The 19,238-nt window shown below is 38.9% G+C and overlaps 1 protein-coding gene across 4 annotated transcripts; it reads left to right on the top strand.

Moving 5' to 3' along the window:
• The first annotated feature begins 1,340 nt into the window (after nt 1-1,340).
• On the top strand, nt 1,341-18,500 carry LOC135098586 (uncharacterized). Of its 4 annotated transcripts, XM_064001136.1 has the most exons (11): nt 1,422-1,476; nt 1,619-1,711; nt 2,828-3,312; nt 3,906-4,063; nt 4,216-4,320; nt 6,643-6,827; nt 7,453-7,676; nt 11,895-12,023; nt 12,364-12,594; nt 17,529-17,646; nt 18,365-18,500. In XM_064001136.1, the coding sequence occupies exons 3-10, from the start codon at nt 2,850-2,852 to the stop codon at nt 17,636-17,638; spliced, it is 1,605 nt and encodes a 534-aa protein (XP_063857206.1). In that variant the 5' UTR covers nt 1,422-1,476; nt 1,619-1,711; nt 2,828-2,849; the 3' UTR covers nt 17,639-17,646; nt 18,365-18,500. The 4 variants fall into 4 exon arrangements, with proteins under 4 accessions (XP_063857035.1, XP_063857206.1, XP_063857091.1 ...); XM_064001021.1 differs by lacking the exon at nt 18,365-18,500 and having other exon boundaries at nt 17,529-17,696; XM_064000965.1 differs by lacking the exons at nt 1,619-1,711; nt 18,365-18,500 and having other exon boundaries at nt 1,341-1,476; nt 17,529-17,696.
• Nucleotides 18,501-19,238: the final 738 nt, after the last annotated feature.

Genomic DNA, 19,238 nt, shown 5'->3' on the forward strand with positions numbered 1-19,238 from the left:
GGTAAACTCTGGAACTCCCTGCCTGCTTCTGTATTTCCACCTTTCTATGACTTGAATTCCTTCAAGAGGGAGGTTTCAAGACACTTATTCATCAATTTTTGACTACTGCTTTGACCCTTTTATGGGACTGGCATCTCAGTGGGCATTTTTTTTTTTATTGATTTTTGTTGCCCTTGGCCAGTGTCCTTCCTACATAAAAAAAAAAAAAAATACAAAATGTTACTGTCCTTAACCCGTACGCTTCGGGCGACGGGAATTCCCGCTCGGGCGGAGGGCTTCGGGTGGCGGGAGTTCCCGTCCTCTGCTGTCCCGCCAAGATTTGTACTCCCGTGACGTAATTATTATTTCCTGTGGTTGATGGCATCCCTGCCCTACGTTTCACGCAACTTCCCAGAGCACTACAGACCACTATGGCGGATAGATAAGCTGATAATGATTTCCCTGTGTCTGGATGCGTGGAGGAAGGGAGCGCGCCAGCGGGCCCCAGTTCCTCTACCCCTATAATCAGGGAGCGCACTAAGCCACCGCATGTGGTAAATTTGAATAACAGTGGTATCCTAAGAGCCTTGTTCGATGAGTTTCGTAAGGAGTTATTTATATGAGTGTCAAACCTGCGTAATATGTAGCCTAATGAGTGTATATATTCGATAATTGTACTGTGTTTATGAAAGTTTTTTTTTCATATGATGACCAAAAAAAAAACATTAAGTTTCGCAAGGAGTTATGTATATGAGCATCAAACCTGCGTAATATGTAGCCTAATGTGAATAATCGCGCTGGTATGAGAGAATGCATGCTGTGTACGTGGTGGCGCGGGGAGAGGGAGACCCAGGCCAAGGTCAACAGCACCCGCACGAACAAGTGCGCTCGGCTTGGCCAAAAGTAGCACCTCTTCCCAACATCATATCTCTGCCGGGCTGCAACCTAGACAAATTCAATTTATTTCATCGTGAAGAGGAAGGATTGGCGGTGAGATAACACTAAAAACTACTATGTTTTCGTTTGAAATTACCCCACAGGGTACTGATGAAGAACACCTATTTTTCTGAAATTTATCAATACTGCTCGCGCGCTGAGAGGACGACAATAGTCCTCTAGCCCGAGGTCTATGGGTTAAAAAAATAATAAAATAATAATAATAATAAAATAGATTCATTAGGAAATGTAGTTAAGGAAAATACTTGTTAATCATTGTTTGAAAATAAATATATTGAAAAAAAATAAGATAAGATGAGGAGAAAGAAAGAAGAATTAAAACAGGAGAGCCAGAGTGAAAATAAACACGTGAGGGAGGGAATGCCGTTTCGACCAGCAGGTAACAATACAAAAAAAAAAAAAAAAGGACATAAATAAGAAAACAGAAGAGTCAGACAGTGAGAAGAAACGTAAGAGGGATGGAGGGCCGTTTTAAAGGCTACACTTTCGACACAACTCAACTCAGGAGCATGTAAACAAAACCACGTGTCCAGGCAGGAGGTAAGTTATCGCTCCTCTGAATGTGTTTATTTATACTCCTAACTTCATCCTTACATTTAATAGAGGTGCACCAAACCATTCTGAAGCCATTTCATTTATCTTATGTTGCGTGGTGTTCGTTATAAGTGAATGGTTTTTTCAGCTTTGCGTATTGATCATAACAATCGATGCATGAATGTGTTGACTGGTCTGGTTAACCCAGCTGGTTGGAGTGGCAGGAGGAAGTCGCATAGAGGTATGTAAAGGTAAAGTGGATCTGCAGATACACTGGTCAACAGAAATATAATGCAAGTCAGTGATTTAACAATGATAATAACAGTTTCTTTTGTGAGATGTGTGATGAACCTAGCTAATGATAATGACAGAGTTATGTCTCTTTGTATGAGTTGTGTGATGAACCTAGCCAATCCATGATCAATTCATGTTCTTTTATTTTATAGGGATTATGGAAATAAACCTAGTCTATTAATTCTATACATTAACTGTTTATTTATCGTAAAATATGACACTTTTTCAAGTAGTGATTTACACAATGAAGAGATCAGCGGTGAAATTAAAGAACCAGATTAATAAAAATTTATGTAAATGTAGCCCTTAGATGAGAATGCTAGTAATGTTATTTCAGTATTATCACTTCTTTTTTTCATTGTGAAAATGTAAAAGTAGTAAACATTCACATAAGGTCTTTTCCATATTTGTAAAAGGAATAGGGGGTCCAGTGTTGTTTCTAGAAGGTACAGTAGAAATCCACAGGTGTCTGCTATTTAACACTTATGGATTTGAAGGAACAGCTGTACTGTACGTAATTTTATTCTTCTAACTTCAATACTTATTTATTTTCTATTATATATATATATATATATATATATATATATATATATATATATATATATATATATATATATATATATATATATATATATATATATTATGTGTGTGTGTGTGTGTGTGTGTATGAGAGAGAGAGAGAGAGATTGTACTCATAACTTGCATCTGATAAATTATATCTGGGATCTGAAAGTGCGTCAGCCTATGAATGGCCACAGATGCTTGGAGTGATGCTGGGGAAACTCCTTTGAGGCCACCTTTGTGTTGTAAAGGAGAAATCTGCAAAGAGTGAAAGTGCAGTTATAGAAGCAATGTAATCACAGAATTTCTTATACAATTCACATTTATGTTTTAGTCATGGTCATGCCCTGTTTCTTGTGATGATTATATAAGCATATACTTGCTTTTATTTGTGAAGATGATTTTCCCTCCCCTATCGCATGACAATGCTAAATGTATAAAATCTTCATGAAATTATTTTGCCATTTTTCAGCTTGTACTGATCACAGTTTCCTTTATACAGAACTTCACATCTCAGGGTAAAAATGTCAAAAAGTGATGATGAAATGCCACCTTTGGAAGATGACCTGACACCTGTCCATCAGCTCACATCTGCATCCGCCCAAGTCAGATGTGCTGCTCACTCCACACCTCCAGCCACCAACATATCTGCCATCCACATTGACTCAGAGTCCTCAGATGAAGATGAGTGGCTTGAGATGGAGGAGGAAGGAGAGGAGGAGAAAGGCTGTGCAACTTGCCTGTTCTGTGAGGCAATGGAGAAAAACAGCACAGCTCTTCTGGCACACATGCTTGACTCACATGGCTTTGACTTAGTGCAGTTTGTGTGCAATGCCGGACTGGACCAGGTTGCCTACATCAAGTTGGTCAATTATGTGAGGGCCACCAAGCCTTCCCCTGAGGAACTGGTGGTTCTTAAGGACACTCCCTGGGATGAAGCAACACATCTGACACCTGTATTGAAAGATGATCTCCTCCTTATGTTTGGTAAGAATGTGATGGATAGACAGTACTGTGTTGCTGGTAGTAAAGTAAAGTAATGGATATTGTTATGTTGTGTGTAGAAGTTGAAGGTGAATATAAGCAAGCGTGAAGGTTTTGAAAAACTTAGAGGAGGTGGCAGATTTTGAGGAAACAGTTTTCATTGAGGGTGCAAAATATGAGAGTCTAAGACCATTTAAAGATAGTAGAATGCAGGGAATGTATATCTTTGTAACAAATTGAAACATTTTACAAGATGTAAGTCATGATAAAGGAATTACCTTATTTTACAAAATGTAAGTCATGGTAGAGGATTACCATATTTCAAACTCTGAAAAAAACTCATTGTTAAAAGTGCTTTTAGATCATTTGAATATACTAGTATTCTATCTTAAATAATTTTTGTATGCCTCATTACTTTTAAATATTATTATTGTTTTAGTATTCATGGCTGCTATTATATCCTCCATACATGTTTTGTTTTGGTTATCCTTTCTCATCACCTATATTGCTTAACTAAATATATGTTTAATTTTATTGCATACTCTACTTTAAGCCACAAGCCACACTCGCCCCTTCATTTCCTGCCCACTTTGCAGATGTGGAGGGACTTCCAGGGAGACAAAATGAGGTGGAGGAGGACATGGGGAGGAGCTGTGAGGGTGCAAGCAGAGAGGAACTAACACGCATTGTGTTAAGACAGAGGGAGGTGCTGCAGCGACTTCTTCAGGCAGCAGCTTGTCTTGCTGATGGGAAGGTGTGTTTTAGCATCAGGCCTTTCAGAATCATCATCTTTTGCTGTAGCTTACTATGTTTAGGAGAGCACAACAGCACTTTGAATATCTCTCAAATATATAAAAAACTCATTGGTGGGCACACTCACATTTTAATGTCATTTCTTTCCTACAGAAGCAGGAAGGTTGGCAGCGGACTGTAGCAGACAGGAGGCCAGAGGAAGATGAAGGTTACTTCAACTCCTATGCCCATTTTGACATTCACCATGAGATGCTCTCAGTGAGTGGTGTGTGTGTGTGTGTGTGTGTGTGTGTGTGTGTGTGTGTGTGTGTGTGTGTATAGGATCATGAGTGTCATATACTTATGGATTAATCAGACAGATGTCTTGTTAATGTAGTGGTTAGCACCCTGGTCACAAATGAAAGGTCTGGAGTTCCAGTCTCCAACCAAATGGAAATAATTTTGGTTGGTCATTTCATGGTGCATCTCCAGTTCATTAAGCAAAGAACAGATACAGCATGGTACAGGAAGTAACTCAAGAATTTGTGACCTGGCTCCCTGCCAGCATAGCATTTAGGAAAGAACAAAAAATGCACAATTTGTTTCATCAACCTGTCACTCACAAGATGGTGAAAGTGCACAAAATTAAGTTTATCCATTAGTTTTAACATCTGAAAGGTTAACGAGCATAGCTGGGCCTGATAATGAAAAAAAAATTATCACAATAACTGATGAATTGATAAATATAACTGTATTGGCGATAACAGATAATTGATAACTGGCAATAAATTTATCACCTGATAACCGATGACCAATAAACCAATGAATCCAAAATATGAATACTAGTGATAACAATATTGATATTTTAAATAAAAAATTATAAATCCAAATCTATACTTTTATCTTTATTTTAGAAAACTTAGAAAACTTCAGATTCAATGCTTATCTTGTCTTTTCACTAATGAAAAGTAGTCTTAAATAAAATAACTACAGTTGATTTTGAAAGTTAAAAATTTTAACATGCTCATGTTCCAAAAACTAAAATTGTCGATTAATACTAGTTTGGAAACAAAAGTAGATACCGATGAATTGGTAACATGTGAAAAATAATTACTGGATAACCAGTAACCCAATGCTGTTATCATGATAAATTATTGCAATAATTAATTGTGATAATGCCCATCTTTGGTAACAAGTATCAATAGATAGGATGGTGGGATGCATAATGGTAAAAATAAGAAAATGTAACTTGAGTCAAGTATATATAAGTATAATATTGCTGCTGTGGTAGACGGACAATGTTCTCCAAAACAGGAACAGTGGTGTTCCTCAGGATTCTGTCCTGTCACCCACTCTCTTCCTATCATTTGTCAATGATCTTTTAAACCAAACTTCTTGTCCTATTCACTCCTATGGTGATGATACCACCCTGCACTTCTCCATGTCTTTTCATAGATGTCCAACCCTTCAGGAAGTAACAGTTCACAGGGAAGCCACAGATCTCTCTAAAATTTCTGATTGGGGCAGAGCAAACTTGGTTTTGTTTGATGCCTCAAAAACTCAATTCCTCCATCTATCAACTCGACATCTGTCCCCTCTTCAATGACACTCAACAGTCCCCTTCTTCTACATTGAACATCCTGAGTCTGTCCTTTTCTAATTATAGTCTGTCCTTTTATAATTATAAAATTTCTGATTGGGGCAGAGCAAACTTGGTTTTGTTTGATGCCTCAAAAACTCAATTCCTCCATCTATCAACTCGACATCTATCCCCTCTTCAATGACACTCAACAGTCCCCTTCTTCTACACTGAACATCCTCAGTCTGTCCTTTTCTTATAATCTAAACTGGAAACTTCACATCTCATCTCCAGCTAAAACAGCTTCTATAGAGCTAGGCATTCTGTGATGTTTCCACCAGTTTTTTTCACCCCCCCCAACTGTAATCTCTATAAGGGCCTTATCCATCCATGTATGGAGTATGCTTTACATGTCTGGGGGTGTTCTCATCAATTACTCTCCTCTAACTGACTGTCTTCAGCCTCTTTCTCTTCATCACAATATTGCATTTCTTGCTATCTTCTGCTATTTTCATGCTAACTGCTCTTCTGATCTTGCTAACAGCATGCCTCCCCTCCTCCTGTGGCCTCACTGCAAAAGACTTTTTTCTTTCTCTCACCCCTATTCTGTTCACTTCTCTAATGCAAGAGTTAACCAGTATTCTCAATCATTCCTTCCTTTCTCTGGTAAACTCTGGAGCTCCCTACCTGCTTCTGTATTTCCACCTTCCTATGACTTGAATCCTTTAAGAGGGAGGTTTCAAGACACTTATCCTTCAATTTTTGACTACTGCTTCAGACCCTGTTTGGGGACCAGCATCTCTGTGGGATTTTATTTCATTGGATTTTTGTTGCCCTTGGCCAGTGTCCCTCTTACATAAAAACAAAAAAGAAAATAATAATACTTTTTAATGAAACTATTTACAGTAACTTAAATGTGACAACTTGCTGTTAACTTGGAGTAGTCTTGGAGTTTATTGTGCGTGCTGTTTCTTGTCCCAGTTCCTGTCAGAATGGCCAAATAAATCAGACTCTTGTTGTAGGATCGAGTGAGAACTGAGGCTTATCGTGATGCTATTCTTGGAAACACTGAGCTGCTGAAGGGGAAGAGAGTGCTAGACTTGGGCTGTGGTACTGGTATCCTGTCCCTCTTCAGTGCCAAGGCAGGAGCCACAGTGACAGCAGTGGACATGTCAGACGTCATATACCAAGCCATGGAAATTGCAAGGTGGGTTGAGAGTAAGGGAGGCTGTGTCATATTGAGGGTATTATGCTTGTGTAATTTATCTATCTATGCTATATATTTTTCTGACATCTTGCTCTCTCTGGCAATGTCTCCTAAGTGGTTGGCTGAGGCAAAAGTCTCCATCTCTGTGTTCAAACATTCCTTACTTGCTTGTTCAAATGCTTATCCTCTAGTAGTATATTTCACATGTGCTTTCTTTTATCCTGTCCTTTCACCTTTAAAATATATCCTGTTACTCCATTCAATCATATTGCTTTCCTCCACCAATTTTTTACAGTAATTCATAAACTTCTTTATTAACATTTATATCCCATATCTTTACTGAGTAATGAGGAATTACTGTCATCCTTGAGCAAAAAAAATGATGGATTTGTAATTGTACAAAAGTTCACAGTCTTCCCTAGACATTGAATGACATGAATTCTAACCTCTTGCTAGGAGGTTAATAGCAAGCAATTGTAAATTCAGCACATGATTGTCAAGATTGTGGTGAATTTCACACACACACACACACACACACACACACACACACACACACACACACACACACACACACACACACACACATGTGCATTGTTATCTCTATTAACTGCCATCACTTCTTCAGGGAAAATAAAATGGACAAGGCCATAACATTCAGCAAGGGAAGACTGGAGGACCTGGAGCTCCCCACCAAATACCACTGCATTGTGTCTGAGTGGATGGGATATTTCCTGTTGTTTGAAGGCATGTTGGACTCCGTACTTTATGCTCGGGATCACCACCTCATGCCTGGGGGTATTCTAATGCCCAACCGCTGTTCCCTCCACCTGCTGGGCATTGAAGATCTGGGTACGTTCTTCTTTACGTATAAATGAATGCTCAGGTCAGGGTTCCTAGTGAACAGATGTTTAGTGAGCAGTGACCTGACGCTAATATAGCTGGCCAGTGTAGACATGGCGCCTTGTGTTGCTGAGTCGTCTGGTTGTGTTAGTTTTCCTGTTCTCGAGGCCTTCAATGTGAAGGTCTCAGAGGTGGAGGCTGAGTTCCATCAAAGGATCTCGGAGGTGCAGGCTGAGTTTCGTGAGGGGATCTCAGACCTGCAGGCTGAGTTCTGTGAGAGGATCTTGGCACCTGTGGGAGGATCGTGCCCCACCGTCACCCTGTCTAGTAAGGTGACGGAGGAGCAGTGATTGGTTGTGTGCAGGGGAGCCAAGAGGCTGAAGGTCCTCAGGGCGCCTTGAGTGGAGATGAAGAATCCCTTCAGTGTGCTGGAGGAAGTGAAGGAGATGGAAGTGGATATGGCGGGAGGAGACAAGAAGGAGGGGGCAGGTGCAGTTACCCTGCCCCAAGGTAGAGTGCTTGTGTTTGGTGATAGATTAGACACTTAGATAGTGTGTTCTGTGCTAGAGATAGGAAGCATAGGTCGAGGGTGTGTTTGCCGGGGGCTGGGATAGGGAAGGTAGCTGATGGGCTAGACACGTGCTTGGAAAAAGATGGGACCAAGCCCATTGTTTTTCTCAGCACGGGAGGGAATGACCTCGGTAAGGTCAGGAGTAAGGAACTTTTCGGGAGGTTTCGACAGGCTTTGGATAGGATTAGGGACAAGGGACAGATCCCTGTGGTGTGTGTTGTCTTGCCAAGGAGGGGAGTTGGTGCTGAGTGGCTGTCCAGGGTTATTACAGTGAACTGCAGGCTTGCGAATCATTGTAATAATGGATGGACGTTCATCGACAACTGGGACATCTTCTATGGTAGGGACACCTTGTACGCCTGGGATGGGGTGCATTTATCACGCCAGGATGTTCGGGTTTTGGCTGGAACACTCGAGCGGGAGGTAACTGCACTCCAGCGCTTTTTTCATTAGTTGGGAGGGAAGAAGGGGTTATGAGGAGGACAAATTAGTTAAATCTAGAAAGGTAACTAGCTCAGGGAAAGTGAGAAATAGCTTCAGTGTTTACTACACAAATTTTAGAAGTATTTTGAATAAAATAGACTTGCTTAGAGGAATAGCATGTGTAGAGAACTTTGATATCATTGCTTTAACTGAAACTTGGTTAGATATGTCAGGAAAAGTATTTAATCCAGAGGTTAATATAGATGGTTATACACTGTTCTATAAAGATATGGAAAACAGGAGAGAAGGAGGTGTCGCGCTATACATTAGGGACACATTACAGTGTTGTATTAACAGTAAAATCAAAACAGATAACAAAACAGAGTTGATATGGGTAGATATTAAGGAAGGATCACAGTCATTAGTACTGGGAGTAGTGTACAGGCCACCCACCAGTACAAAGGAAATTAACACCTCACTGTGGCAGGAAATAAATAGAGCAGGCAGGTAGGCAGGTGTGGTAGGAGATTTTTAATTTTAGGAATATTGACTGGAGCCTGATGGTGGGTAACAAGGAAGCAGAGGAATTTCTTAAGGTAATTCAGGATAATTTTTTAAAACAGGTGGTCGTAGAACCTACAATAGGGAACAATATTCTAGATTTAATTCTTACTAACAGGGAGGAAGCAGTCACGCAGCTAGAGGTTGGAGGACAGCTAGGTAACAGTGACCATAGGGAAATTAGGTACAATTTAAAATGGGAAGTAACTTTTAGAAGCAAAAAGCACTATTAAAATACCTGACTTTAGGAGAGCAGATTTTAAGGAATTATAAAGGTACCTTCAAGGACTTGACTGGCAACGGATGCAAAGCGAGGTCAGGTCCGGGATGGAGTTGAGAGAGATAAGGTGAGATGAGAGAGGGGAGGTGAGGTGTGAGGGTGTAGGACAAGAGGAGGGAAGAGGTGTCCGGAAGAGGCAGAGGAGAGAGGGAGGGGGAGATAGGTGTGAGTATGTTGGAAGGTCAGGCCATGTTGAAATGGGAGAGATGAGGTTGAGGCGAGTAGATGAGGGAGTGGAGAGGATGGTAGGGGCCGAGATGAGGGGATTAGGTGAAGTAAATGTAGATGAGTTGTATAAATATTTCATAGATAAAGTTCATACATCCCATATAGAGCAGTAAAATCACAGAAAAATTACCCTAAATGGATGACTGCTAGGTTAAAACATTATATAGGGCAGAAGAGAAGTATATACAAGAGATTAAGGGCAGGTGAAGAAGTTTTAAGCCACAATATAATTAATTAATTAGAACAGTCAGGAGGTTAACAAGGAAAGCTAAGGGTAATTATGAATTAAAGGCAGTTAGCCAGGCGAAGACAGACCCCAAGGGTGTACAGGACAAAGAAGAAGGATACTTCAGGTCCATTAAAGGCAGCAGATGGGGAGCTGGTTAGTTCTGGGGAGGAGATTAGTAAAATTCTGAATGAGTATTTTTTAATGTCTTCACCAAGGAAAACATGCAGGATATGCCAAATAGTGAACAGATGTTTAGATCAAATGAGAATGAGAAGCTGACAGATATTTCCATAACTAAGGAGATAGTGGAACAGGAGATAGATAGGCTAAAAAGTAAAAGACACCAGGACCAGATGAAATATACCCCAGAGTACTTAAGGAATGCAAAGAGGTATTAATGAACCGTTAGTTTCAGTCCTCAGGAAATCACTTGAGTCAGGTGAGGTACCAGTAATGTGGAGACAGGCTAATGTAGTACCCATCTTTAAGAAAAGAGATAAAACTTTAGCGTCTAATTATAGACATGTCAGCTTAACTTCAGTTGTTGGTAAAATATTGGAGTCAATAATAGCAAGGAACATTAGGGAACATTTACACAAACATAACTTGATAAATCAGTCACAGCATGGCTTCATGAAGGGGAAGTCTTGCCTGACAAACTTGTTAAGTTTTTACAGTAAAGTGTATGAAGCAGTAGATAATGGTGATATCTTATATCTGGACTTTAGTAAAGCATTTGACAAGGTACCCCATCAAAGGCTCCTGAGAAAGGTTAGGGTACACAGGATAGATGGGAAGGTGTTAGGCTGGATAAGGTCATGGCTTAGCAACAGGCGACAAAGAGTTGTAATAAACGGCTCTAAATCCGAGTGGGGTCATGTAAGTATTAGGATCAAGTATTAGGGCTATTGTTATTTCTAATATATATCAATGACTTGGATAGTGGAATTAGTAGTGATGTTAGTAAATTTGGGGATAACACAAAGATAGGTAGATTAATTAGGTCAGAATCTGATGCCATCGCCTTGTAGGCAGATTTAGATAGGATGAATGAATGGACGGACAGATGGCAAATGCAATTTAATATCAACAAATGCAAAGTACTTAGCATAGGTAGAGGAAACCCACACATTAGGTACACATTAAACAACGAAACTCTGGTAGGTACAGGGTTCGAGAAAGATTTAGGAGTTATAGTTAGCTTTTGTCAAGGAACAATGCATAGAGGCCAGAAACAGGGCAAATAGGGTACTAGGATTTATTTTTAGGAGTGTTAAAAGTAGAAGGCTGGAAGTAATATTAAAGTTATACTTAGCGCTGGTCAGACCTCATCTAGACTACGCTGTGCAGTTCTGGTCCCCACATTACAGGAAAGATATAGGTCTATTAGAATCAGTACAGAGGAGAATGACTAAAAGGCTACAGGGGATGAATAGTATTCCTTATGAGGCGAAATTGAAGCTGTTAAATTTACATTCTTTAGAGAGACGTAGGTTAAGAGGTTACCTGATAGCAGTCTTTAAGTGGTATAAGGGTTATAACAAGTGGAATGTAAGCAAAAATTCTTAGGATCAGCAACCTAGATAGAACAAGAAATAACAGGTTCAAGTTTGAAAAATTTAGGTTTAGGAAGGAGATAGGAAGAAATTGGTTCTCAAATAGAGTGGTAGATGAGTGGAACAGACTCAGTAATCATGTTCTTAGTGCTAAGACATTAGGGAGCTTTAAGAAAAGATCAGACGGGTTTATGGATGGGGATAATAGATGGAAATAGAAAGGTATATTTCATACAGGGACTGCCACGTGTAAGCCTGGTCGCTTCTTGCAGCTTCCCTTATTTCTCATGTTCTTATGTTCTAAGCCAAACCTGTTGTAACCTGTACCTTTCAGAGCTGCCACAAGCAAGATCTTGATTTGTATTTGTCTTCCCTTCAGAATCACACAAGAAGCTGATAACCTTTTGGGATGATGTGTATGGATTCAGAATGAGCTGCTTGAGGCGAGAAGTAGTAAAGGAAGCATCAACTGATGTAGTTAAAGGAGCCTGTGTTCTAACCAGTGCAGGTATGTGTATTTTTCTTATATAACAATTGTACACATGGTATACAGGTCATGTTTTTTTGTATCTATGCAAAACTAAACTTCTATCTTCTTTAGATTTATTTTTTCAGTTTGTATTCATTATTTTGTACATTTTTAGTTGATTGATAATGTTTGGGAGTTTTCGCATTCATCTCTCTCTCTCTCTTTCTCTTTCTCTTTTCTCTCTCTCTCTCTCTCTCTCTCTCTCTCTCTCTCTCTCTCTCTCTCTCTCTCTCTCTCTCTCTCTCTCTCTCTCTCTCTCTCTCTCTCTCTCTCTCTCTCTCTCTCTCTCTCTCTCTCTCTCTCTCTCTCTCCATAACAGCCCAAATTGCTGAGTTCAACCTCATGACTGCCCAGCCGAGTGATACAGAATTCTCCTGCCCATTCTCTCTCACTGCCAAGAGGGATGGGCAGATGACCGGATTTGCTGGGTACTTTGATGCTCACTTTGACTTGCCGTGCCCTGTGACTCTCCCCACAGGACCAAATTCTACTCCAACACACTGGAAACAGACCATCTTCTACTTGCCACATCCTCAGTCTGTTACTAAAGGTAGGGGATCCTGGCAAACCAAACATTGCTTGAATCTGGAATGAAAGGAAGGTCTGAAATTTTCTTCATGCTTTTCCTCCTTCTTATTTTCTTTTTCATTCTTCTTATCAATCAGCTCTGCATCACTTCCTTCCATTTAATCCTTAAAGGGAGTGGGTGCCTGTTACTTAAGAGGTAACATTGATTTTTCTGATACACATCATTTTTGCTGTGCATGTACATGTATTTTAGTATATAAAACATCAAATCCCCAATTTTCATTGAGACATGCTCAGTAGTTTCAGAGAAAAAAATATATTTTACACACTGAAAAAAAAAAAAAAAAGTCATCAGTATCACTTGAAATTCTCACTTACTTTTCAATCAATTACTTTAAAAATCATTCTCCATAATACACTTTTTTTTTTTTTGACAAAAATTCTACCATGGTATAAACAACTTTTGTTGGCAATCTGTCTTTAGTGAAAAAAAGGGACCTTTCTTTCCTCTTTCCAAAAGATACCTTTACATCTGCATTATCTTGAAAGTCAAGGGAGGAATTACACTTGAAATATGGAAAGTTTAAGTTTTGAGATATGAGCCATTTTCTTCTGAGAGGTTTGTATCTTTGTTTATATTTATTTTTTTTCAGTAAAATTTTGACAAATGATAGGACAAAAAATGATAGCCAAAAGTAAACCAGTGTTTGTTGTCATGTTCAGGTCTAATTGGTACCTGGTTCTTTCCTGTTTGACAGGTGAGAGTATCAGAGGGCATGACCCAAGTGATAGTGATAATGTTGTCAAAAGTGTTGTTTTTTACATAAATTTTCTTCTCTCCAAAGCATTTGTAGCATACCTTGGATACAAGGCTTTCAAGCTGGGAGAGAGGTGATGTATTTCCCCTCATCTTTGCAGGGGAGTGGAAACTTTTCCTGGAATAGCTGGATTCATAGATCCAGCCTTGTTGCTTGGTAGGACTCAGCAATGAGTTGTGGTGGAGATGGTGGTTCTCAAGGAATGAATAAGATATGTAATGTAAGAGTCCTTGATGGGAATGATGGGAATGGAGAAGTGAGGTGTGAGGCTGGGCAGGGTGGTGATAAGAGTGTGTGGGGTGGTGATTAATCTTCCTGTCTTTTCTCTCATCTTTATTGTCTTTAGTCATGCAAGCTTTGACTTTGAATGATGACCTATTAATTCTAAATTTGTGAATGGGCAAAAAATGCTGATAAAAGTGGGGTAAGGTGCTAGACAACTGGGCAAGTACACTCCCTATGACGTCTCAGCAGACACTTAGACAGTCGGAGTCCTGTCATAGTGTGGTGGCTCAGAGCTGCCCCACTTGGTCCTCTATAAGAGTATTGCCATATGGACTTCCACAAATATGGTAAAAACATCAAATAAAAATTTAAAAAATGGTTCAAAATCATGAATTAAAAAAAAAATGTGGCTTATCATATGATGGGGCATTTAAATCTCTTTAAATAACTGTAAACAAAAGCAGTTTAAACATATAAGGAATGATGTTATAAGTTTCCTGTTTTCACACAAAACTGTAGACACCTTAAGGGTGACTATATGGGTCAGTTCCACAGTCATCCTTTTTTAATTTGCTAGTGAGCCAACAAAGCCACTGGAGTTGTAATCTGGTTCCACAGTCACCTTTGGGTGCTGCTTTTCACTTAGGCGAGTACCTATCAAACACTGGAACTTTGGTGAGGAGTTTTTGGGGAGGGGTAGGGGTAGGATTTCCCAATCCATAATAAATTTCCAAATTAGTGAATTAATTGAATGTTATATGCTGTAATATGATCAGAAAAGCATATGTAATTTTTTTTGTATGACAGAAATGACCACTACATATGTAGTATCAACTGTCATACTTTTTATGAAGTATTAAAGGTTGCATCAAGATCAAAAGTGAATGCTGACAACAAACATCACAGCTTTGCCCATCTCTTGCAAGTTTCTGCTTTTCTGGCTATTTCTGGTAGCTATCTAATTATTCTCACTCTATTTCAATATTTTGAGGGTGTAGCATTTCTCAGCTAATGTGCTTCAAATCACAAGGGGCAAATACCATGTTATTGCTACTCTATAACCATGTGGGGTCACTGCAGTTTCACACAGTATTTACTGTAATGGGAATGCTCCAGATTGCCACTCTATATATTTCAAATTCAGTAATTACTCAAGACATTTGAAAAACACATAGGGGATGCTCCATGGGAGAGTTGTACAGACATGAGAAAAGGAGAATGAAGGAGGGAGGGTGGAATCACCATCTACTTAGCTCAGGGATTGATTGTTGGTTAATTTGCATTGGTGCAGCCACAATGGAACTTCTTTTAACTGGGAGTTCAAATCTTAGTATAATGCTCTCACCCAGCCAAGGTTTGGTTTGGTTAGGTTTAGTTAGGCTAAGTTAGGCTATCCCTGGGAGTTGGTTAATTTCTCACTCAGGAATTTCAGAGTGCAATGGTTATTTGTGTTTTTTATATAATTATATGGTTATTATAAATTCTATTGGGAAGGTCACTGGTTTTCTCCTTGTAATGCCTGCAAGTTTTCATTAGTTAATTTCATTCATACCTAATACAAAAAAAAAAAAAACAATGTGCAAAGGTTTTGAAAACAAACTCTGTTTGTTTCAGTATTTACATGTCTACAAAATTAACTCTCCTACTGAATGGCACATACAGTCTTATAACTGTCTTATACCATCAAATGATTCCACATTACTTGCTCAACTGTCATCTAACAGCATTAATATCACTGATATAATTCTTCCCCCTGTGGAGAGAAAACCAATGATCCTTAAGCAGAATTTAATATTACCATCATGTGAAAAGCACTGATAACCTTTGCATTCTGAAGTTCATGAGCAAGAAACTAGCCAGCCCCTGGGGACAGCCTAATTTAACCAAAACTAAACCTAACCTATTCCTTTCTAGCAGAGGGCATTACATTAACAGTAACATAGTATTCACCTCCCTGTCATTTCAAGCACATAAGTTGAGAAATACTGCATCTTTAATATATTGAAACAGAAATCACGTAGATACTTTCTGAAAACAAGCAGAAAAGCCCAAGAAAGTTGTAAGAGATGACCAATACCCTGAATCAGCTCTCCATACCATGAAATAACACTATATTAGAAATACCTTTTATCATGAACAATAAACCATTTTACCTACTACTTGCTAGTGATTTTTTTTTTTCACCTGCCAGTCTTAAAAAAAGACTTGATGGTGCCACACAGCTCTAAAGCTGTCTAAGGCTTTGCTTATTATTGGGTTTGCTTTATTTTGAATTTTGCTGAAGGCATAAAATCAGTCATCATTCACCATCTGCAGCTACAATTATCTGCATTATTTTTTTGGACTGTCATGTCTGCAGATCTGAACTAACCCTAACCCTGGGTTATATTTCATGGGATGCTAATCAGGTAAGCTAGGACCTACAGGTCTTTGGCATGCTTCTCCTCTATTAACTCAAAGGTTCTTTTATTGGTATCGTTGTTCTCTTCTAAATATAATTCCAAAGCATTCTATTGCTCTTTCTCCTTGGTTCTCAAGGAAGGGGAGGTTATATTCTGTCCCCAACTGTAATAGAAATACTGAAAGGTTTGTGTGAAAGTGTAGAAAAACAAATTTTGGGAAAGGAATGAAGATAATTACCTCAATTTTAAATGGTTTAGTTGCCAGTAGGTTTAGTTTCCAAAAATTCCACCTGCATATTACGACTGACAGACAAATATTCATCCCTATGATACGTAATTCTTATTTTTTTTGTGAAGCTGAGATACTATAAGATCGAGGTAACATTTCCTCTGAGTTAAATGTATTATTGTATGTATTTGTATATTTTATGTAATAAGTAATGGTGAAATATTCATTTCTGAGGTAGTCCTAAGCCCTCTCCAGCTGGTACTGTGTCTTGGCCTCAGCTGGGTGGTGAGCTGATTACACCCAACAACTTCCCTCTCCCATGTTGCTGTTTTCTTGCTAATGAGAACATAGTTGCCACTATTATCAGCATTACTTTGTGACCAGTGACCAGATTCACAAGCATTTGCTCCAAGCAGTTTTGTTTATGTTTTTACGACACTCAGGCTCATGACATGTTTTGGGTGATACAGGCTTGCCAACCTTGGATGGGAGACCCCAAAACTTTGATAAGTGATCCAGCAAGGCTGGGAAATGCCTAAACAAAAATATAACTGACTGTGGAACCAGCACATCCTTCCATCTGGGGAGCATTTTCATTTGCGAACTCACAAAAAGACTGTGGAACTGGCTCTATGCAGTTAAAAACTACATTTTGAGGTCTGATTCGAAAAATCATATTTTTTTGCCATTCACTCCCCTTAATATTCTCTTCTTTTCATTGTATAGGTGAAGCCAGAGAACATAAAGGGGAAAGGAGTCCATAGTTGTATGAGCAGTTACTGTACTTTGATGGCTTATAAGACAAAAAGAAAAAAAATTTCTAAAAAATTAGAGTTAGTTCAGTTTCTTTAGTTTTCTCTCAGTTACATCTTAGAAACAGTATATCTTGAGGTTGACTCAGTCCTTTGAAAATACAGATTCAAGAATTATTTATCCCACATGGCAATGCAAGAGTGAGGAAGGCTAGAAATGTGAAGCAAAAGCATATATTTTTTTTTTTTCAGGAAAGGATCTGTGAAAATTAGGATCCATTTCATAAGCCATCAAATATGATATCTCCTCATCAACATTTCAGTGGGCACTTTTATCATCTTTTATATTGCCCTTGCTAGTCCCTCTATATAAAAAAGAAAAAAAATTATAAATAACTAAATAAATAATTTAATTCTTGTGTATTGGTGGACTTTGTGGTAGCATTAGTGAGAAATATTAATTGAATGAGTGTAAAAATGTAGCAGATGAGCTTCATAATAATAAGTGCCAATTGTCTTCTCCCTATCAGGTGAGCTGCTGGCAGGTCATATCAGTGTGAGACGAAAGAGGCGTGAGGTGCGGAGTTTAGAAGTGACAATCACCTGGGGCGACCAGACCTTCAAGTACCTGGTGGAGTGAGCCAAATAGTAAGTGCGAATGGGAAAAGTAGAATTCATAATAAAATAATAGTTTCTTCCCTGCTAATTCTAATTCTCCTGGAGCTTTCTAGAAAATAAATAAATGAATGAAAACTCTAGAAGTTGGCAGATTAACTACCACTGAGTTTTCATGCCATTTTTTGTCATATATATTATATCTTACCAGAGGCTTTCTTACATAGTGAGAGATGCTCTGAGCTGGTGAGGTGCCATCCTCCTTGTATATGGCAAGATGATAGAGCATGATGTATATGGCAAGAATGGTGATTTATATTGATTCATTCACTGAATTTGTTCACATTTTTCAGATCATGATGTTCTCCTAAAGCCTTTGTATCTTGCTAATTAAATTACATTATTATTTAAAGGAGAAAGAGCCTGTTGTAAAAGCATGAGGAAATTATGTATTGACAGAAGTAATTACCACATATTCAATGGATAGCATCTCACTTTGGCTATACTTCCCAGGTGTGCTCTGTGTTTGCTGTCTTGTCCTTTGTTGCTCACACAAGTTACACCCTGCTAATGTCAATAATCAAATTTCCTTAGTTTCTCCAGCTTGGATCAATACAAAAAAAAAATCTGTGTATACATATTAAAATTTGAAATAGTATTTTACTGCAAGAAAAAAATATTCAGTTTGCTGGCAGATTTGCACTGCAGAAGTAAACCTGCTCATTTATGCAATTTCTTGCTTAATCCCCAGAGTGCCAGCATTGTATGTTAACAGCAGCTGGTAGGCACATACTGTGTGCCAGCGCCATATATTCACAGTGGCAATTTAAGAAAATCACTGTGGGCATATTTTGACTGGGAGGTTTTTCATACTTACTCACACACCTTTTGTACCTTAACCCTTCCCCCTCACCAAGCCTGTAGGCATGCAAGAGTATATGGGTCCCATTCCTTAGTTGACCACAGTATAGGGAGGATGTCTTGATAAGGCCTCTAGTGACTTCCCGGATAGTGATGCAAGCAACTGCAAATCTGATAGTGAGCGTGATAAAGATTATAAAACATGTAATTTAGGGACTCAAATTGCCTCACAAGTGAATAAGTGCCTAAAATTGTTGTATATGTTAGCTACTTCTAGTTGCCTATCTTTATGATATCTCTTGATAAACAATAACTTACGCACGTTTACAATAAATTATTTGTGCATCAAAACAAAACCTCTGACTTAGTGTATATGTAGCTTGGTTTGTAGCCTTTGCACTCCTCATAATTCATGTTGGACCTCTATGCACTCCAATGTCCTGCAACTCTCACTCTCAGCCTATAGTGCCCTATAACCACCTTGTATGCACTTCTGAGGTTAGTTCGGCAAGTCCCCTGGTGCAGATAAATCTACGGTATGTAACACTCTAGATGTTGGAACTAATGGGGTCATATTCATAGCTGTCCCCTTGTTTGTTACTGTCCACTCTTTGTTTACAAATGAAATCCTGACTGCTGTGAACACTATAGGGTCTATTTCATCCCTATATTTGGCTAATCTTTTAACAAAGTCTTTAGCCAAGTTGATGACAACATAGTGTGTTCTTAGCCATTCTCTTGTACTTGGCTGTCTGCCCATGAAG

Source organism: Scylla paramamosain, chromosome 1, assembly GCF_035594125.1.
Source record: "Scylla paramamosain isolate STU-SP2022 chromosome 1, ASM3559412v1, whole genome shotgun sequence".
In the NCBI taxonomy this organism is placed as follows: domain Eukaryota; kingdom Metazoa; phylum Arthropoda; class Malacostraca; order Decapoda; family Portunidae; genus Scylla; species Scylla paramamosain.

Coding starts and splice junctions, on each gene's coding strand:
- LOC135098586 (XM_064000965.1), top strand. CDS start 2,850: ATGTCAAAAAGTGATGATGAAATGCCACCTTTGGAAGATGACCTGACA. Junction 3,313..3,905: donor TGATCTCCTCCTTATGTTTG/GTAAGAATGTGA, acceptor CCCACTTTGCAG/ATGTGGAGGGACTTCCAGGG. Junction 12,595..17,528: donor TCCTCAGTCTGTTACTAAAG/GTAGGGGATCCT, acceptor TCTCCCTATCAG/GTGAGCTGCTGGCAGGTCAT.